This window comes from Equus przewalskii, chromosome 24 (genome assembly GCF_037783145.1).
Source record: "Equus przewalskii isolate Varuska chromosome 24, EquPr2, whole genome shotgun sequence".
In the NCBI taxonomy this organism is placed as follows: domain Eukaryota; kingdom Metazoa; phylum Chordata; class Mammalia; order Perissodactyla; family Equidae; genus Equus; species Equus przewalskii.
In genome coordinates, this window is record NC_091854.1 from 431,164 (window position 1) to 452,899 (window position 21,736).

At 38.8% G+C, this 21,736-nt stretch overlaps 2 protein-coding genes across 10 annotated transcripts in view; one reads left to right on the plus strand and one right to left on the minus strand.

Annotated features, from left to right (window-relative positions):
* Positions 1-513, minus strand: part of SLC30A7 (solute carrier family 30 member 7) — a 74,418-nt gene extending 73,905 nt beyond the window's left edge. The window contains exon 1 of the mRNA XM_008518788.2: positions 140-513. Coding sequence (XP_008517010.1) covers positions 140-219 — 80 coding nt within the window. The 5' untranslated portion in view covers positions 220-513. The remainder of the gene's footprint in view (positions 1-139) is intronic.
* Positions 497-20,061, plus strand: EXTL2 (exostosin like glycosyltransferase 2). 9 transcript variants are annotated; one of them, XM_070592169.1, is made up of 7 exons: positions 598-734; positions 1,504-1,656; positions 3,202-3,319; positions 3,836-3,914; positions 14,442-14,869; positions 15,516-15,586; positions 18,011-20,061. In XM_070592169.1, the coding sequence occupies exons 4-7, from the start codon at positions 3,910-3,912 to the stop codon at positions 18,497-18,499; spliced, it is 993 nt and encodes a 330-aa protein (XP_070448270.1). In that variant the 5' UTR covers positions 598-734; positions 1,504-1,656; positions 3,202-3,319; positions 3,836-3,909; the 3' UTR covers positions 18,500-20,061. The 9 variants fall into 9 exon arrangements, with proteins under 9 accessions (XP_008517014.1, XP_070448270.1, XP_070448272.1 ...); XM_070592168.1 differs by lacking the exon at positions 598-734 and adding an exon at positions 1,132-1,269; XM_070592172.1 differs by lacking the exon at positions 598-734 and adding an exon at positions 1,132-1,269 and having other exon boundaries at positions 15,519-15,586.
* The last annotated feature ends 1,675 nt before the right edge of the window (positions 20,062-21,736 follow it).

A 21,736-nucleotide genomic window follows, 5' to 3' on the forward strand; every position in this document is an offset into this window, starting at 1 on the left:
TCCCAGTCCACACGCTCCTTTCCTCACAGCGAAGGAGAGTGCCCCTGACGCTCCCTCCCTGGACCTCGGGCCATCCTTAGGGCTAGGCCTTCTCCCCTTCTGCTGGACACCCCCTTCCCGCAAACACAGCACCACGCACCTAAACCAGCCCGAGATCTTGCGGAACAGATTGAATCTGGGTGGTTTGTATTCATCGTCCTTGATGGACAGGGGCAACATCTTCTCTGCCCGGCGAAGGGCCGGGTCTACTCCGCTCTATAAGTGGCTCCGTGGGTGAGGGTAGTGACAGTGGCGACGCCTCAGATGGGAATTCCTAGCGCTTGTCCCGGGCCGCGCGCCTCTTCCAGACACAGACTCCGACACACGCCCGGGAACTCGCCGACTTCCGGCCCGGACCGCGCAACGCGTCCTGGGACGGGAAAAGAAGGAGGCGGGGCCGAGAGCGGGGCTTGCTCTTAAGGGGCGGGGCTTACGGCGGGGGCGGGGCAGAAGTTGTGGGGGCGGGAGGAGGTGGCAACTACTGGGCGGTCTAAGGGACCTACTTGGGATGGTGTCCCGCCGCCTGGACTCGAAGAAAATCCTGAGGTGGCGACCTGCAGACTGGGCTGGTTGAGAGGTTGAGAGCCCGGTCGGGCCCACCCCGACCGCATACCACTGTTGTTCCCGGATGCGCCAGCGCCCAGCGCCTGTCCTTTCGCCATTTCCTCTACTAGCGTGAAATTCCAGTGCTATAGGTAGCAGTGCTTAAGAATCCCTGCGGCGGCGGGTTGTCCTGCCGCCAGTTTGCAGGAAGCTCAAGTGATGGTTTTGCTGGGTGAACTCTACGGGCGTTCAAATCCTAGTAATCCACCCCATCCTGACCCCGAAACCGGCGCCTGGCCCTTCCGTACGGCCACGCAGGAGGCAACCAATAAATGTCTTCCGAAAGAATGTTAAATGTATTGAAAAGAAGCCCTTTAAAGGGAGCTCCCACGAGACCGTGTTGGAATTGACGTTTCCTTAAGGCATTGCTTCCCTGTCGATCTCAGTCCGCTGATACCCCCAAACTCGTGCACGTCCCCTTCACTTCCAGGTCATTGCGGGGGCCTCAGCCGCAGCTGTAACTCTTGTTGGAACCTCACTGCCTGTTTCAGGGAAGCGCAGGGGAGGCCGGCGCGGGGGTGGGACGCGAGGGCGTGCGGAGAGCAGGGACCGAGCCCGGCGGGCCTGTCCCGGGCATCCACGGTGGCTGGAACTCTTCTTCGGGCGCCTTTCCAGGAAACTATTTGGGTAAGGTCAGGTAGTCCATCACCTGAACGGTTAAAAGTTATTACTCTGGAGAAGAAATGGGGAAAATGAGGACTCGCTTTTGGAGGTGGGCTAGAAACTACAAAACCGAGCTTCTTGGGAACTGCCTTCTAGTCTAACAGGAAGTGGAGCGTCACCGAAAAGGAGGGGCGGCCACCCGGGGACTGTCCCCTGCTTCAGGCGCTCACTTTGCGGGCGTTTTTTTTTTTTTTCCAGGTTATTAATCCAACGAATGAGGTCGGCTGAATGCACGCTGCTGGGTTTAGAAAAAAACAAAAAATGAGCAAGCGAGACGTCCCTTCCGTTTTGTGATAACCGGGCTGCAAGCAAATAAATCGACTGGCCCCACTGCAATCTTCTGCGCTCGAGGTAAGGAAATAGCAAAATGCTCTCGTGTTAAAAAATTTTTACCATGAGGATATATCCATGTTTTGCTCTAGTTCTGGGAACTTTGTGCGTGTGTGGGGTAAGGATTCTGTGGTTTTATTTATGAAAATATAATTTACTTATTCTACAATTTTTTAAAATGTTCATGTTAATTAAAGCTGCTGTGTAAAAACAGCTAGATTCCAGAAATTAAGTTCTGGAAAGAGTACCTTGTCTTTTCCTTTCTTGGCGTCTATTTCATTGTTTTAACCTAAACATAGAAATATTTTCAATTAGTAATATTATATTTTTTAGGAAGCTTTTATATTAGCCATAGACTTTGATTTTTACTCTACTGCACTGCTGGGGAAGCATTAAGTGGGTGCAGACTAGGTTAAAGATAAATATTTCCATGGCAATTGGATTTTTCTCCAAAACTGCGTTATTTCAATATGATGTAACTTAGAGGGGGAGAGGATATATAGAAATAACCAAATTTCAGCAACTGATTTCCAGCGTTCTCTTAACTCATCAAGGTCAGCTGCAATTTGAGCCTGTATTTTGCTATTCTGCTTTTAAAAAATAAATTCTGCGTTTTATCCTATATTGTTACAAATGAGAAATTGCTCAGCTGGTTTATGGAGAAATCTGCAGTGCCCTTTTTCAAATAGTTTTGAAATAAGTTGGACAAATTGAAGTTAATTTCAGTTATATTGGTTTTCTGGGACTCCCAAATTCCCCCACTCCCCACCTCCAAAGATTAAGATAGATATTTCCCTGAGGGCCTTCTCCTTTGAAAAAGTGGCAATTCCACTGCACATCTTTTAGTCTCAGGTGGCATAATTACCAACTTCAATACTAGAGGCATTTTATTGGAAGTATAAATTGGACGCTATTTAAATAGGAAAAGTTCTATGAGTGGAAAATGTTTGACTCACTTATTTTGTCCTCTTGAAATAATATTTGTCCCATATATGCTAATCAATATATGTTGTCATATCAAAGTTAAGCTTAGTTTCTTTCATTCATTCAACTGTCATTTAGTGAGTGTCTACTATGTGCTAGGCTCTTGTGCTGGGCATGGAGTGGTCGAAGGGAAGTAGGTTACAAAGCCTAATAAGTCCAAGTTCTTTCTCTGGAGGAATTTTAGGGGGAGAAGCAGCATGAGGAAGGGCAGATGAGAGGGCAAATCAGGATTTTAGAACTGTGCAATGTTTAAGATGCACACAAGGGATGCTGCTGTGTAGTGAGAAGGGACAACTGCCACTCAGTGAGTCTTTCGATATATGCAAAGCCATCCTTTTGCCCCTTCAATAACTTGTATCATGAAAGAACATGATTTTGGAAAATCAAAAATGATTCTTCAGCCCTATTCAGGTGGTCATTACTGAGGCAGTATCTTGAAAGTCTTCAGTCAGTTCTTAATTCCTTCATATAATACAAGGTTAAATGGGTTTGTAAGATCATAAAATGGATTTCTACCCAGAGCTTCCTAATATTTGTTTAGATCATCTCCTACTAATTAATTGCATTTGATTAATTATGCAGACTATATGGGGGAAAAACACCCCAGCTTCTCAGACATGTGATTGAGGATTGTGAGAAATGACAGCGGAGAGAATTAAGGGCAGAAGCTCATCTCTAGCTGAGGTTCCAGCAATAGTCAGTAAGTAATAGGAGGGATGCCATCTGTCATTCCTCAGTAACCAACCCTGGCGTTTATCTGCAACGCTGTTGTAGACCCTGTGGTTTTTTTTTAGATGCTTCAGATTGAATGCTCTATGAACCGTTAGTGAAAAAAGGAGCTGTGATGGTAGATAAAACTACAGATCCTTCAAAATCTGGAAGTTGAATACAAATGCAGATTGCTAATGTGTTCAGAAGTCTTGCTCCATGACATGTGTTCTGGTTTCAAATGTGTAAACACATTAGATTATCGGGATAATGAGTTTATTCTACTTTTGGATACTTAAGACAAAGATGAAAACAAAAGTGTTGCAGTGTTAGCCTCACAGGAAGACATTATCTCATTGCCTAAATGTAATTTTTAGAACACAGAATAGCAAATTTTAATTTCTAAAAATAATTCAAAGCCTATGGACAATGGCTTAAAAGCGTTTTTTAAAAATTTCCTGCTGATTGACAAAAACATCACAGAAAATTCTTTGATTTCCCTTCATAGTGCCAAGAGAGCCTGAACCTATCAGTTACTGAAGCCATAAGGAAAATTTTTTTAAAAATTAAAACTTTACCATTATGAGGTAAGTATCAGTATTTTTTTTGGCTTTTCAAAAACTGTAGTAGAATATGCATAATACAGTGGTCACTATCTTAGCCATTTTTAAGCGCACAGTTGAGTAATGTTAAGTACATTCATATTGTTGAGCAACCAATCTCCATAACTTTTCATCTTGCAAAAAACTGAAACTGTAACCATTAAACAATAACTTCCCATTTCCCCTCCACTAAGCCCTTGACAACCACCATTCTACTCCCTGTCTCTATCAGTTTGACTACTCTAGCTTCCTCATGTGAGTGGAATCATATCGTATTTGTCCTTTTGTGACTGGCTTATTTCATTTAGCATAATGTCCTCAAGGCTTATCCATGTTGTAGCATGTAGCAGAATTTCCTTCCTTTTAAAGACTGAATAATATTCCAGTGTATGCCTGTGCCACATTTTGTTTATACGTTCATCTGTCGGTGGACATTTGGGTTGCTTCCACCTTTTGGCTGTTGTGAATAATGCTGCTGTGAACATGGGTGAAGTACCATTATTTTTATCTGAGGAAAATTATTTCCTTATGGAGGTGTTTTTGTTTCCGTGGACATAAAAGTTCTCACTTGAGCCAAGATCTGTTAGAAAGTACTGATCTATTGAAATAGTAGTCCAGATTGTAGAAGAAAGTCCATACCTATAAAGGTGAAACATTCTGGTAGACTAGAACAAAGCTGAAAATAGAGACTGTGCAAAAGACAGTGAAAATACAAAGTGGCTCAAGTGTGAGAGTTGGGAGTTTGTTCTGACCCACCCTTCTTTCTGTGGCTCAGGAAAACTCACTTAATATTCTCAATCTCGGCTATCCTATCTGCAAGATGGGGTGGGTATGTTTTAATTCCCTTCTCTCTAAAGATTTAAAACATTACTGATTTGAGATGTTATGTAACATAAGGGGAGAAGGGGTCTGACAACTTCATTACCATTACTAAGCTCTGTGAGGGCAGGAACTGGGTGGCCACTTCATTACCATCCCTAGTGCCTGACAGTGCTGGTCACGTGGTAAGCACCTGTAGATGTTTGCTGACTGACAGATATCTAACAAGGATATTTTGACCTTGCTGTAATAAAGTCATAAAGCTCATATGAATTGGGATTGCCTCCATGTTAGGTTTAATATCTAAAACTATTTATAAATCATAATTCATATGTATAAAATCTATTTCTCTTAGAGAAGCAATTTTGGAATGTGAGTTTATTGCTGAAAACCAGGATTGTGTAAAAGAGAGAGGGTTCCATAGACTATTCCAGGGATCCGTTACCTAACAATCTTATCTCCTCTTCATTTTCCTGTGACTAAAACAGAAAGAAGTTCAAATGAAAAGCTCCAGTATCCTGGAATGGTAAAAGTAATACATTTGCAGATGTACTTGGTTTCTTTTTGACCCATTTCTAGAACTAATTTTGCATGGCACTTTACTGAGCTAAAAATGCTTTTCTATTTCTAGGCTTTCTTCTCAGGGTGTATTTGACTCCTAGGATCCTTATAAGTCATGGATGTTCCTCTTAGGAATAAGGCCATTCCTACTCCTGTCCTAATATATGTCCATGGCATTGGTCATCGCCAAACATCATCATCATCATCATCATCATCATCATCATCATAGATGCAATTAACTGGCAATTCCTGGAGAAAGGTGCAAGGCCAGAAGGAAGTTTCAACTAGCATAATTCAGACCTGTGCCCTTTGAGGGTAGAGAGGACCTCGCTGTCTGCCTCAGTAATAAATGGTGGGATTGAAGGAGGCAATGCTTAAAAAAGACTTTATGCATAATACTTTTAGGCTATTTCTTCTTAAATCAATGTGATAAAGCAAACAAGTTACTGCTGGAGAAGTATTGAGAAAAAATATGATGCTTTGATACATGCTTAAGAGGGGGAAAATGATGCCAGGCCCGATGGGCAGCCTTTGCTGTGGATAACAGTCTGGGATTGGGGAAGGAAGTGGAGACACAGGTACTTAGTGTCTGCTGTTACTGTTTTAAATGCTGCCCTTGTTGTTCACGCTAACCTGATTTACCTATAAAGGAATGGCTTACTCAACCTGACTGCCACCAAGAGGGCGTGATCTTTAATGTAACCAGTACAGAAATTCTTTCCTTACAGCTTGCAGTGAGAAGTGACCTGTTGGCGGCAGCATCTATCTATTCAAGTTTGATACTGAAGTAAATGTATCTATTTATCAATATATTTTAGCAATTCTGTTTCAGAACTATAGTCTCAAAATGCAGTAAGGGCAGGACTAAGCCTTCTAAATGACAGGATTTAGATTGACTATCAATGATCATATATAAGTAGCCAGTTATACTGTCAATGGAAAAGATGAATCAGTTTAACCCTAATAGCCTGTCCATGTCACAGCTGATCCAGATTGTAGTCATCTAAATGATCCATTCATATCACTGTACAGTTGGTCATAAACATAGCAAGATTAAAAGATGAATCTGTGATACCAAGTGGACCTTATTTATTATCGTCATCATTATTATAATTCTATTCCTAATCCTGCCTTTCCTGTTCCTAAATAAATACTATTATTAACACAAAATAACTTAACTTATTTTGATGTATTTAGACTTGTGAAAGAAGTAATGGGAGTTAAGAAGAACCTTATAAGAACAGATGGGAGGAAAATTGAGGGGAAATCATTTAAGAAGGAGAGGATAGCATTGGCAGAAAATGAGAAAAGCTGTATGACACTTCCAAAATAACAGTGAAAAGGATGTATTTCCTGAATATGGGGAAAATACTAAAGGCAAAAATGCTTCCAAGAATACTGTATAACACCTGGAAAAGACTCGTGAAGAAAAGTAATCTTTCATGTACTATTTCTGGCATTCTGTATTTTGCAATGGAGTGAATTCTAGTTTATGCTGCTTAGAATTTTAATGGAAGAGACTTACTATGGGCAGTAATAAACTGACTTGGGCCAGTTCTTTTTCTGCCAATTGTCCTGAAGTCTATAGGGTTTTGTTAGTTTCTGAACCCAAACTATATTTTCATTTCTCAACTAGGTAAGGCTTTATTGTCTGTCTGTTTAAATCGCATATGCTGCCTGCTGGATTAAGTAATATAGCTTCTGGTTAATATTACCTTCTAGAAGTTTGGGGAAGTTCACAAGGATGATATCATCTAACAAATGGTGATTTTCCCCCAAGGAAAATCAGCTCATTCCCAAAGAGCTTCCATAGAAACAGAGATGATCAAAGGTATTTTAATACAGAATATCTTTGAAAAGATGTGAAAGAAAAAATCAGAATTCTGGGACATCTTTTTTTTAATCGAGTACCTTGGCTGCAGAACTAGAAGTAGAAAGATGGCTCTTGTGGCCTGTGCTTGAGGCAACATTTCATGACTTGCTCTCCTACTCACCAGATGGGTGATAACCCAGGTCTTTTATGGAGGGAAGGGTTTCTTGGATACTGTCTAGTCTGAATTGGGCCCTAATTTGCATTTAATTTGAGTTTATTCTGTTAAAGTTTCAGGTAGTTCTCATCCATTGTGAAGTTTAAGACAATTTAAAACATAGATTCCCTCATTCCATTCAACCACAAAGTGTTGTGAGCACTTCCTCAAAAACTGGGCCAGGCAGAGTTCTGGATTACAAAGGGTGACGGTCCTCAAGATGCAGTCAGACTCAAAAAGGAGCTGGAGGCACAGTTAATAGTCATAATATCTGGAAACAAGGTCTGGTAGCACTACGTGCCAGGTTCCCAAGAGCCCTGAGGGTGGAGAGGAGTGAGAGAAACATTCACAGTGGAGGGGATATTTGAAAGATATTCCGGAAGTAGGAATTTGTCAGCTGGAGAGAGGAAAGGGCTCTGTAAGTAGAGGAAATAGCCACACAGGGGGTGTAAACACATGGGGTCATGGATCAGCACGCTGGCTGCAGGTAGAGAGGAGGAAAGTCCTTTTGGGATTTGGCACCACATGTCCCTTTGCCTCAGTTTGAACAATGTCTGTCGTCATCATACCATGAACCTGGCCAGACACTGCTCATCCGTTGTATAGCTGTCTCTTTCCACTCTTCTTGCATGTTTATAGAAGAAAAGCCCAGGTTCTGAATTATCCTCTGCGTTCCACCTTGGAGTGATTTTTATCTCTTGGCATCTGAGGGCCCTTTTCTGAGCATCTGTATTCTATAATCATCAGTTTTTAGGCAAGTACCTATTTTGGAGGATGAGACGGAGGAGAAAACAATCTACATTATGAGGCAAATCTCATAGTGAAATGGCAGAATAGTTATTGTGCTTCCACCATCTGTGGCATCAAAAAAAAATGACAGCTTCTCAATGTACAATGTCACTGCTTTTCTACCTTATGAGTCAGAGGACATAACTAATCTTTGTTCATGCTATGCCCTGGCATATTTGTTTTCAGCTTCTGTCTGGATAATTATTGCTTTTTTCAGTCTGAAGGAACTAGCCCTGGGAAAAGAATTCTTCATTCAACAGTGTCCCCTCAAGGGAACTTTGATAGATGATGTAGTAAATAACTGAATAACAGGTCTTTGAAAATTCCAGTTGTCAGGTCCATTTAAAGACATGCATTAGAGAATTTGTAACTGTTGCTTCACAGACTACGTATTATTTACTTGCTTACTGTATCATATGTCCCCTTTTAAGAAAATTTCTTAAAATTTCAAATAATCCTCTTCCAAAGCCTACTTCAATTCTCAGATATTTAAAAATTATGATATAATGACCCAGCAATTCCACTCCTGTATATACCAAAGAGAAATGAAAACATATGTAAAACTTGTACATGGATGTTCATAGCCGCATTATTCATAATACCAAAGTGTGGAAACAACCTGAGTGTCCAGCAGCTGATGAACAGATAAAAAACAGTTGTATATCTTTACAATGGGATGTCACTTGGCAGTAAAAAGCAGAATGAGGTGCTGATATATACTCTGACATGGGTGAACCCATTATACTAAGTGAAAAAAGCCAGACACAAAGACCACATATTGTATGATTCCATTTATATCAAATGTCCAGAATAGACAAATCTATGGAGACAGAAAGTAGATTAGTGGTTGCCTAGTGCTGGAGTGGAGGTTGGGGAGATGGGAATGACTAGTGCCTATGAATGAAGATGGATCTGGGGTTTCTTTTTGGGGTGTTGAAAATGTCTTAAAATTAGATTGTGGTGATCGTTGCACAATTCTAGGAATATACTAAAAGCCGCTGAACTGCATACTTTAAATCGGTGAAATTTATGGAATGTGAAATAAATCTTAATAAAGCTGTAAAAAAAGAAACTCAACATACCAAGTATGGATATTTATATTATCTTACAAGTACCTTAGTGACAGTCTTGTGAACTAATATTTTGACACATCCTTGCAGAATTTATCATAACACAGTGGAAAGAGTCATGGACTGTGCCTTTAGGAGATCTGGATTCTTGCCCCCGCTCTGTTGCTGGTTAGCTGCATGAGCTTAGGCAAGTTCCTTATGCCCGGACCTTGAGTTCTTTATCTATGAAACAAGGAACTTGGCTTAGCAAAGCTCTGCGGTCTCTTTTAGCTCTCTGAGTTTGTGTGTTTGTACAATAAGGCGTATAAATACTGGGGCAGTTTTGGAGACATTGCTTTATCCCTCACTGTTTGAGTATAATAAATGGCAGGGAGGTTTTCAGAGGCCGTCTGGCTGGCAGTCCTTCCCCCATCCTGTTGAAGTATGTCTTTTTAGACAGTGTATGTAGTGCAGGGTTTCTCAATCTCAGCATCATTGGCATGTTAGGCTGGATAATTCTTTCTGTGGGGGCTGCCCTGGCCGTTGTAGGATGTTTAGCAGCAACCCTGACGTCTGCCCACTAGAGAGTAATAGCATCTCCTCTCCAGTCCCAACAAACAAAGATGTCTCCAGACTTTGCCACATATCCCCTGGGGAGCAAAATCATCCCCACTTGAAAACCCCTGGTGTAGAAGATGCTAGAATAACAATATGAAAATAACTAAAAGGATGTACTCTCTACCTATGAAGAACTAATAAGTTAACGTATCTGCAAAAAAAATCGTTGGGGAGGATCTTTGATTTTTCAGAGGATTAGAAGAAGAGGAAGCATTTTTGTTTTGTCTTGCTGACATGTACTGTTAATCAAAGTCATATTTAATGTTCTGTAGTCATAGATAGGAGAAAGGCAGAAAGGGAATTAGCTAAGAGCTGTCAGATTCTTTTTGGAATGAGGCAAGCTGCCAATAAAGATATAGACATAATTTTAAAAAGAAATAAGGAAAAAACAAAACCTAAGAGGAAGGTTTAGGAATTGAGGGCAAGAGATCCGGCAGGTGGCTCCATTTACTTCTTGGTTCTTTCCAAGTAAGGTGTAGGTCGTCCAGATGTGTTCTTCCTCTTATCTCCTGCTCAAAGCTCAAAGTTGTGAATTAGGTGAGAAGTTCTTTCTCTAGAGAAAGAAGAGAAAAAAGCTATAAGCTATGAAATCCAAATAGCCATGAAGTCATCCTTACTCTCTAAACTGTTCATCTTTCTTCTCCAAACTATTCATCAGTACTCTCCAAACGGTTCTGAAGCTGTTTCTAAGCCTACAGTAGAGTTCCACACTTCACCGAGCCTCAGAGTACAGAGGTGCCACTTGCACTGCAGTCTGTAAAGTTCTTGTTCTTGCTTTTCTTTACAGACTAAAAATTTTGCATAATTTTATTGGACTGTGTTATTTAATAAATATCACATGAAATATTTACACTGTTTCTAAAGATATCAATTATTCATGTCTCCTAAAACACATTTGATACTGGTAAAATAGGGGATTAGAAGCTATCTGAAAGAGGAAATTTCTATGATGGGTACAGGGATAAACTCCTACTTAAAAGTATAGACAGAAGTGAAGCAGTCACCCAGGAGTGTGTTTGACAATATATATTTATAGTAGGCTATGGTAATTAATCTTCATTACTTTTTCTAGACTAAAACTGTTAGGTCGTAAGTTATCAGTGCTGCTTTATAGACTAGAAACACTCTTAAAAATTTTAATTGAGGTATAATTGACATATAACATTATATTAATTTCAAGTGTACAATGTAATGATTCAATATTTGTATACATTGCAAAATGATCACCACAGTAAGTCTGATTAACATCCATCACCTTACATAGTTACAAAAGATTTTTTTCCTTGTGATGAGAACTTTTAGGATCTACTCTCTTAGCAACTTTCAAATATACAATGCAGTATTAACTATAGTCACCATGCTATACGTTCCATCCCCATGACTTATTTATTTTATAGCTGGAATTTTGTACCTTTTGACCCCCTTCACTCATTTTTCCCACTACCCATACTCCCCACCTCTGGCAAACACCAGTCTGTTAACTGTATCTGTGAGCTTTGTTTTTTGTGCATTTTTTGTTTTTGCTTCTGTTTTTATATTCCACATATAAGTGAGATCATACGGTATTTCTCTTTCTTTATCTGACTTATTGGAAACACTTCTATGTAAGTTTTACAATATGCTATTCCTACTCAGCTGTAGAAAAGGAACATAAAGATCTTAGTCAGGCTATACTTTAATACAATTATCAGATGATTCTTTACTCTGAGTGCTTGTAAGTAGCCATTTTTGTGGAACTGAAAATATGTTTTTATGAGACCTGCTTTTGATTCAGCGTTAGGATTTTCAAGACGTTTGAACCAAGATTTTTAATTCATAATGATTTGTCTTCGGTTGACTACATTAAGAACATGTGTAGTTTTAGTAGGAGGGCATATGATGAGACCATTGTACTCTAAAACCTTAGATTACTGTCCTTGAAAAATAATCATGGTAAAGCTGAGGTTACTTCAAAAATAATTCATTTTATTCGTATCTTAGAGTGAGGCCATGATAAAAGGGGAAACACAAAATTGCTTTTCTTAACACAACAGGCTACAAAGACCAGGAGAGAATATCCTTGAACGCTCCCCCAAACGGTTACTACAAACTTTTCAAATCTGGGCTGTTGAAAAGTGAAGCTGCTGAATGACAATGACCATTGCCTTGTCATTGTGAATAAGCTCCTCTGCTTGCACGTGCCTCAGCACACTATCATATCTTGGAGTGTATGCCCCTAGCCCCCTTGGAATTTTCCATTCCCCATTCTTGTAAACTTCAAGGGAAGATGTTAAACATGGTCTATATGGTCTCTCTGTGTCCTTGCTGAACTATAGAGAAACTGCAGTTAGAAAACACACCTCACAACGTGAAACAAGACCATGAGAATGTGATTGTTACTTTTAACCCCACCACTATCAAGTCTCTTCAATGAAAAACAAAAGGTTGATTCACCATCATTTAGAAAGTAAAGTGAGATTTCATTTGGAATCTAATCTGTTAGGAAGATTTAGACTACGGTTTTAGGATTTCCTGTGGAATCATGCCTAGCTGCAAATGCCGAACTTAAACCACAGGGTGTGAAATCAAGAGCTTGACATACACACGCAGTGCGCTTTTCCAAGAAAATGGAGAGAACCAAAAATAAACGGTACAGAGGCAGTTATATAAAGAACAGTGACCGTGGCTCTGTACAGCTAACATACCACGACTGTGGTTAGCGGTAAGAACTCGTCTCTACCTTTATTGTATTTGTATTAAGAAATAGATGAGGGGATATGCTTACTGTAGCCTAAGAAGAGAAATTGTATCAAAAATAGTAAGAGAGAATAGGCTATGAGTCAATCAATTAAAGTCATTAAGAATAATAATATCTCATTCTTTCTGGTTCTAAGTGATCTATTTTTTTCTTAAAGGTGTGCTTTAAATATTGTTCAGAAACTCCTACTTGATTTTTGTTTTCAGTCTTTTCATAAGTAAATTTTTTTGAACATTCTCTTTCTTCATTTCTGGCTTTTGTACTTGAATAAAGTGGTGAATAGATCTAGGATGTATGCTAAGATGTATATGAAGTCTCAGCTACGCAAATACAAAATAAGGACATACCTAAAAAGCTAATGGTAGCTTCTGGAGGTGTAAGTCAAGTCTGGAATCAGAAGCAGAAATAACAGAAGAATGAAAAAACAGCAACAATTAAAAGCCAACAGTGCTCCAGAAGGAGACAACAAGGTGTTAATGAAACTATATTGGAGGCCAGGAAATCAGAGTTCTAGGTCTCTGTAAAACCATCTGTGAAGTTTAACCTTGCCTTCCCTATATGACTGAGAGTTTTGATTAGCCAGAAATATTTTGAGCAGTGAATATGCAGGCCACATTCATCAGTTCTATTCTATTCGCCGTTCATCTGTTCGTGACTATTCTGTAGCCATCTCCAGCGGGACCTTCAGGCATAGTGAGGAATAGGAGAGTACGTAGCCGTTACACTGCCTTGTGGTCCTTACATACTGTGAGAGAGGGTATGTTGGAAGCTCAGGAGCCCTACCTCAGTTCAACCTGGATTTGAATCGAAGGCTGTACACTCCCAAGCCCATAATGATGAATAGCCTGGGCTCTAGCAGCAGATTTTCCTGGATGTAAATCCTAACGCCATTACTTAGGTTGTTTAGAAATCTAGAGAAAGTTATTGAACCTCTATACGCATCCAAACTATTAAATGGGAATAATAATAGTAAAAGGTAAACTAGATCCTGTTACTCCCCTGATCAAAACGCTCCACTGGCTTCCTATCTCAAAATAAAATCCATACTCCTTATTCAGGCTGACAAGATCTCTCATCATCTGGCCCTTGCTTAATGTGTCACTCTGATTTATTCTCTTCGTTACCACTGTCCCAAATTATCTTTGAGTTTGCTTACTTTGTTATCTGTCTTGCCCTACTATCTCCTCTGCTACTAGCATTAGACACCTTGTCTATCTTCTTCATTGCTACATTCACAGAACCTAGACAGTACCTGGCACAGTAAGTGTTCAGTAACAATTCATTTAATTTATTGAAGGAATAAGTACATACTATGACATGCAAAGTACATAGCACAGGGCTTAATAAGTAATAAAACCATTGTAAGTGTTTGCTGCTGCTGCAGCCATTATTGTCTGCTTCGTAGATTAAGATCCTGCATATGATTTCATTTAGAAAAGAGTTTGCTACCAAAAAGTAAGATTAAAGTTAGTATAATACAGTATATGTATATCAAAACATCAAGTTGTATACCTTAAATATATATGATTTGTATATGTCAATGGTATCTCAATAAAGCTGTTAAAAAAAATTAGTAGACTACTAAGAGAAATAAGATCCCATTTGAAAATGTAATCTCAGGTCCAAATTTTTAGTAGTAAAACAAAGGCAAATTTTAAAATGCACTGTTTAGTTCTTCCTGTTTGGTGTGTAGATCTTTTGCCTGCAACCGCAAAGCAAGCAGGCCCAGAAGGGAAGCTTGATTCCCTGTCCTTATTATCTTAAGCCAAATCACCTTCTCAAAGAGGCAGGGAGAACTGCATTTGAATCAACTAAAATGAGGTTAACCTCTCTCATTAAAACAAGCAGAAACAAAATATGATGACTAGTAAGAATGCTAACATTCTATATTTTATTTCCATTCCTACTCCAGGTGTTGCCACATCTGCAAACTTCCTGGAAGAGTGATGGGGATTCGAGTGCTCCGTTTCTCTTTGGTAGTCATTCTTGTGTTACTGCTGGTAGCTGGTGCTCTGACCACTCTACTTCCTAATATCAAAGAAGACAAGATGCTTGCTTTACGACGGGAAATAAAATCCCAGAGCAAGTCCACCCTAGATTCCTTTACCCTCATAATGCAGACGTACAACAGAACGGATCTACTGTTGAGACTTTTAAATCATTATCAGGCAGTACCACATCTGCACAAGGTGATTGTGGTGTGGAACAACATTGGGGAGAAAGGACCAGATGAGTTATGGAATTCTCTGGGGCCTCACCCTGTCCCTGTGATCTTCAAACTACAGACAACAAACAGGATGAGAAATCGACTCCAGGTCTTTCCTGAGCTGGAAACCAGTGGTGAGTTGCAACTGGGTTCTTAGCCTGGCAGGGCTGCAGCTAACCAGAGCTGGGGGCGGGTATGTGGATTTCTGGCCCTTCTACTTGGCCTAAGTGTCTGGAGAAAACAGGGAAATTTAATCATAAGAAAGCACTTTGAAAAACTTAAGGGGCAATTTCCCAGATGTCAAGAAGCAGTTTCCTGGGGAAGAAATCACATACATCTTACAACAATGACAAAAAGGTTAATATTCTGAAAGAAGATATGCTATAAATATGTGTTATTGCATCTACAGAAGGTAGTAAAATGCCATTTAACTTATGCCTGATGTATTTCTTGCCACCTCCTTTTTCCTCCCATTCATAGGAGTTTCGAGAGGTTGTAATTTGCTTAAAAGAATCTTCGTTTTATTTATTTTTAGGTTCATTAGTTTCTAAGATAATGGATGATAACTACATGATGATTTTCCCCTCAGGCAGTTATAAAATAAATTACGATTCAAATAAAAACTTTTTCTGCTAGACAAATCTCTCCAAGAATATATTTCTTATTTACTATTTTTGTTAGAAAAATACTTCATTTAAATGATCTATATAGACACCATTGTATTTTACAATGTTTTCATTTCCAAACTGTTGGATTTAAATTTTTTTCCTTTCATTTCAGCAGTCTTAATGGTCGACGATGACATGCTAATTAGTGCCCAAGACCTGGTTTTCGCTTTCTCAGTTTGGCAGGTAATATTGCTATATTCTTTATGAAATCACCAGTGTACTATCTTATCTAGCGTTTAACCAGACAGCACGGTTGAATGTGGGACTCACCCAAAACAGTGTAGACAATATTTATCTAAAAGATGGATGAATTTGTTTTGGGGTAATCAAGATTTCCTGTACTCAGTTAAGCCAACCTGAAAGTTATGGTCTCTTTTATGTATATTTGATGTATATTTGGTATACTGGGGAGAAGAGGTAGAACCACCTGCCAGAGAACAACAAGGAAATGATCTGGTATATGTTATAGCAAAGACTAGAATCCAGAGATATTTTCCACAAGGTCACAGACATGTGTTTCAAATGAGAAGTGCATTTCTGTATTAATGTTGTGTATAACTTTCTTTAAAAGAAAGCGTTTATGACATCCACAAAATTTAATTCTGATTCTGAGACCGTTGTTTAGAAATGAATAATAATGATAGTAATTCTACATGCACCATTGTGGTGGAGGTTTCATTTTTTTCCCCTAAATCCTAGCTGGGATAAACAGGCATAAATTGCTCACTAGTCTATAAAAACAGCTCTTTCCTGTTGAATATGTGGTAATAGTAACTGGCTTTCACAAGTTGCACTACAATTACCTGAAACCAGAACTGCACACAAAAACTCGGAAGTCCTATCAAATAATTCAACACTGTGCTACCCAATAAATGATCTAATTTGCACTTAGTAACTTTCCATTAGCTACCTGGGTTATAGCAACATTAGATATTAATGGTAAGTGGTCACAGTACTCTGCAGATATCAGCATTTTAAAAACTTCAGTTTTTAACTACATGCCTCGTGTACTGATCCACAAATGTTTTCCAAATATCAGCAATTTTCCAGCCCTGTAAATAAAAACTTCTTAGGCAGAAAGTTCTAATCTGGTACCCTAGCTGTGAGATTCCTATTTCCGGTAAAAATCAGTTTACCTAAAATGTCAGGAGTTAGAGGACATATGACTGTGGTTAATTAGAACAATCCAGGTGAACCATAATTAAAGATGGATAAGTATGCTTTTAGGTTTCATTTGTAAAAATATCAAGGACAATTTCAATCCATTGCCCAAGATAATCTGACTCCTAAGATTCAGTCTCATCAGTGCCCTGCACTGATGTGATGATTTGGGATATAGAGGCAAGCAAGATGAAGCCTCCCAGCCTTTGTCCCTCAACCCCTGACCTTCCCCTTTGCCTCCCAGCAACATAGTTGTCACTCTGTCCTCAGTGCTCCCAGGAGATTTACCCAACTGCATTTACAGCTATCTCACATTATGGGTAGTTCCTTGTTCCTATGTCTGCATCGTACCATCTCTAGACTATGAGTTCTTTGAATGACATTTAACCCAGCGTGATTTGTGTGTGTGTGTCCCTAGTTTAGTGTCTTTCAGTAAATGAGTGAAACAAATTATTTATGAGATTGAACTAAACTTTTTAATTCTGTAAGTTATTACCTCTTTCTCATGCTTCACTGATTTTCTTTTGTTTGCTGATTTTTTGTTTAATTTTTGGTTACTCTCAACTTAATATTATAAAGTGTTTTGTTACTCCCCTTTCATCAAAGATCCTAATACATCTCATCACATATATATGAGATATATATATTCTCTTTTTTTTTGAGGAAAATTAGCCCTGAGCTAGCATCCGCTGCCAATCCTCCTCTTTTTGCTGAGGAAGACTAGCCCTGAGCTAACATCCATGCACATCTTCCTCTACTTTATATGTGGGATGCCTGCCACAGCATGGCTTGACAAGCAGTGCATAGGTCTGCACCCAGGATCCAAACTGGGGAACCCCAGGCCACTGAAGCGGAACATATGAACTTAACCACTGCACCTCTGGGCCAGCCCCTATATATATTCTCGTATTTTAAAAAAGGAAACACCCAAGCTGAAAAAGAATAAAATATAGCACTGTTTAAAATCAACAGTGACTTTCAAGAACATTGAAATCAGCGTGGAAAAACAGTAAAATCATATGTTCAGATCCATAATTTTATATACTCCTAAGAGATTAAACCAGTTTTTCAAAATAATCACGTTATATTTTCTTATCTTCTATAGTAAGTAGCATTCATACAGTCAACTTCTCTTGCAGCAGACTTTGAAGAACCAGACTCTTTGGTGACTAGTTTATTAATATCAGATAATGTTTGGATTAGGGGAACATTTGTGAGGTTAGAAATTTTGTCAGAGATTTGGGTTATGATGGGATTTGTCCTGTAAACTTATTGGCACATCAGTTTATGAAGTTGCCTGGAGTTTGATGAAATTGAGGTGTAGAAGCCAGGATAAAATAAAATTGACAAATCAGTTTCATTCTCTCTGTAATAAATCGTTGCCTTTTTCGCCATGTCTATTCTAAAGAAATGCCACACTTAATTGTTCTTTTTCTGTCTTTTCAGCAATTTCCTGATCAAATTGTAGGATTTGTTCCTAGAAAGCATGTGTCTACGTCATCAGGTATCTACAGTTATGGAGGTTTTGAGCTGCAAACGCCAGGCTTTGGAAATGGTGACCAGTACTCTATGGTGCTGATAGGAGCCTCATTCTTCAATAGCAAATACCTTGAACTCTTTCAGAGGCAACCTGCAGCCGTCCATGCTTTGATAGATGAGACGCAAAACTGTGATGATATCGCCATAAATTTTATCATTGCCAAGCACATCGGGAAGACTTCAGGGGTATTTGTGAAACCAGTAAACATGGGCAATTTAGAAAAAGAAAGCAACGGTGGCTATTCTGGAATGTGGCATCGAGCAGAGCACTTTCTGCAGAGGTCTTTCTGTATAAATAAGCTTGTTAATATCTATGGTAGCATGCCCTTAAAATACTCCAACATTATGATTTCTCAGTTTGGTTTTCCTTATGCCAACCACAAAAGTAAAATGTGAAAGTAAAACAAACAAAAACCAACCTCAAAACTGCTTAGTATTTGAGTAGCTCATCCGTGCTGTGGTTGGTTTGTTTTCTTTTTTTAAGCAACATCATGAACTTTTATCCACCCCAGAAGTCTCTACAAAGAAAAAAATGTACAGCGCTCCTAAGATATGAAATTCACATGAACTTCAAAAACCAAAAAGCTAGTATTATCCAGATAGGTCTTCTTGTGAGAAGTTTTTGTCCACAGATACAACGCCTTGGTCAGCGATTTTGTTGTTTACATCCTGAGACTGTTCTCCAATTTCTTTGACTCCTGGCATTTGCCTTAAGGACCTGTGTAGAAAGCTGTTTCCAGGATCAGAGAAGCATTTCTCAGCTTTTTCATTAAAGGATGATTGTTTTCATTTGAAGTCTGAAATGCCTTTTTCGCAAAAGCCTGTGGTAGGGAAAAGCCATGTGAAGAGAGAATAGTCTCAATCCCATGTAAAAACAAGTGACAAATTTGTGACTACCAGTGCTTCCCGTGTGGTCCTTCCACCCAACCCTTTCCAGGACTGTCTCAGCCAAGCATGGTTTTGATGCAACTATCAACGCTTTTATTTTTGTTAATAAGTCTGTTGTAACTAGGGGAGTGAATTTTAGTAGCTGAGGGATGTCTAGTTGTTTGCTTGATTTTTGTGAACATTTACTGCATGGATCACAAAAAAAGTGCAGCCTATGTTTCTTATATGCAACTTATATGCAGCAAGGAGTAAATCTGTTACAAGATTCAGGTAGTGCATTTTGTCACTGAATCTGACCTTGAGATTGTACATTAATTCTTATTTTTTACATACAGTATATGTAGTTTAAGAAACACGTATAAGATAACGCTTCTGAAAGAATGATTAAGTAGGAACTGGCAGAAGTTAAAAATGTTATTGTCAAAAGATCTTTATTGTCAGGGTGTAGGTGATCTCATGGATCTTAAAGAGTGGTATGGATTATACACAAAGTCATTCTCTTGAATCTAGAACTTCTTTTTTTTTTTCAAAAAAGATCCAAGGCATTATTCATCATGATGAAATTTCAATTACATAGATACAGGAAAAAATAAGAGTACTGAGTCATAGCAGGCAATTCTATAGGGACTACATCAGCTCATTGTTAAGTTGCCCACGTCCTGTTATGCAAATTAATATCTGTGCTCTACACAGTGTCTATATTTGGTCCTTGTTCACTACTGATGGCAAGGAATATTTAAGTAGGCCTCTGTCTACCATCTTCTCTCCCTCTCTCCCTCCTTCTCCTCTTTCTCCTCCTCCTCCTCCTATAATGACATTATGTTCTCCCAATTGCAAAGCTCTGAAAATATTAATCGTGGTTAATGTTGCAACAATGAAGTCTCTGTGCAGTTAGTTGAGCATATGTTGTTTCCTACGTTGGCATGTGTATGCGTCTTAATGCAGTCAGATAAAACCAGTAGAACTCAAAACCTCACTAAAAATCTATAATGTTAGTTATCTACTTTGTCCAACCTTGGTAGTGATTTTTTTGCCTCTTGGGCAGATAAATAAAGTAAACTTTTACCATCCAGGTGTTCTATGTTAATTAAGCAGACTCTTGTTTTTGTGGTCATTATTTTTACAAATTTCTAAGCATTCTAATATATTGCTCAGAGTAAGGTAGAGGTGTTAGCTAGCTACATTCTTTGTGGGAAAATTTTGCAGTGGGAAAATATTCTCAGATTTTTTTTTTTTCCCATCTTGTGTTTTTAAACTTGTTTTAAGCCTCACATAAGTTAATCATATCATGTTTTTCGGACATTATAGAGCAAATATGAAAGCAAAGTGAAGTTCAGTCTATGTTACAAAGACTTGCATTGTGGCTAGAATTCTACTAAAATTGTTTTTCCCTGCACACCTCTTATTCTTCCTCAAAACAATCCAGAGAAGACATGATGCTCAGGCTTAAAACTACACAAGAGAAGCAATTTAACTTAGAGATTGTGTGCCGGTAGAGAACTTGGGCTCAGAGCCTTAGATCTCATATTTACTTAACTGTTTGGAGCCTCAGTTTCCTTATCTGCAAAAATGGGAATGGTACCTACCTAGGGATTTGTTTTAAGGAATAAAAGAGATAGTTTGTATAAATATAGCAGAATGCCTTGCCCAATTTAAATGATCAATAAATGGAAGTTGTTGGGATGTGTCATTGACAATAAGTGCAGTTAATTGTACAACTCACTACCTAATGACTAGAAAGGCCCCTGGACCCACCAGACGAGATATTTGGGCAATTGTTTCTACATAACAATGGGCAGAGAACCATGGCAATTTTCATCACATTTTCTTTATTTCAAATGTTCTTTTTCTCATTATTAAAACAGCACATATTAAATCTAGCAATTTTGGCATATTCAGAACAGCGTAGAGAAGAAATTAAAGGCTCACCACCACATTAACAGTGACTAAACATTTTTATGTCTATTCCTCCCAACTTTTCTAGGCGCATATTTTAACAGCATGATTTATTTTAAGAGCATATTTATTTCATTGGATAGGTAAACCATAATTTATATAATCAATCATTACCATTTTGTTTGATAATTTTTTACTGTTATAAAACATTTGGATAAATGTTTTTGCCTTGAACAGACATCTTTGAGCATGTCTATAATGATTTCTTTGAAATCAAGTCCAGGAAGTTCAACACTTGGATCTATCTGGTAGTACGCGTGTTTTTAGCGTTTTTGATATATATTCCAGAAGCATTGTCATAGCCACACTATTATTATCACAACTGATAGCACCTATTTCCTATCAGACTTCCCAACATTGCATATTACCTTTATAATTTTCTTTTACTTTTTCCATGTACAGAATTCTCAAAAGCTACAGGACTTGGAAAGACTGAGGCTGTGTTAAGATCTCTGTGTTAAGGAAGCTGGAAGACAGGCAATCAATCAACTGTAAAATAAAAGATTTGAGGGCAGTGTAACTTCAGGAAGCTTTTGAAATGCATCTAGGAACTCCTTGCTCCAAGACTTGAGTCTAGGCAATGAATTGCTGACCCTTTGCTGGTCTTAGGAGTAAAAATTTTGGAAACAACAAAAAATGCTCTCACTTGTTCCTCTTGGAAAGACCTAGGACTTTGACCCCAAGGTCAGGAGTGAATAAGTGTGTGTGTGTTCGCATGTGTGCCCTTACATGCACTTGTGGTAGCAGTGGGAAAAGTAGGAGGTAGAGGGAGTGGGAAGGAGGAGGATG

Coding starts and splice junctions, on each gene's coding strand:
- EXTL2 (XM_008518792.2), top strand. Junction 14,870..15,515: donor TCCTGAGCTGGAAACCAGTG/GTGAGTTGCAAC, acceptor CTTTCATTTCAG/CAGTCTTAATGGTCGACGAT. Junction 15,587..18,010: donor TCGCTTTCTCAGTTTGGCAG/GTAATATTGCTA, acceptor CTGTCTTTTCAG/CAATTTCCTGATCAAATTGT.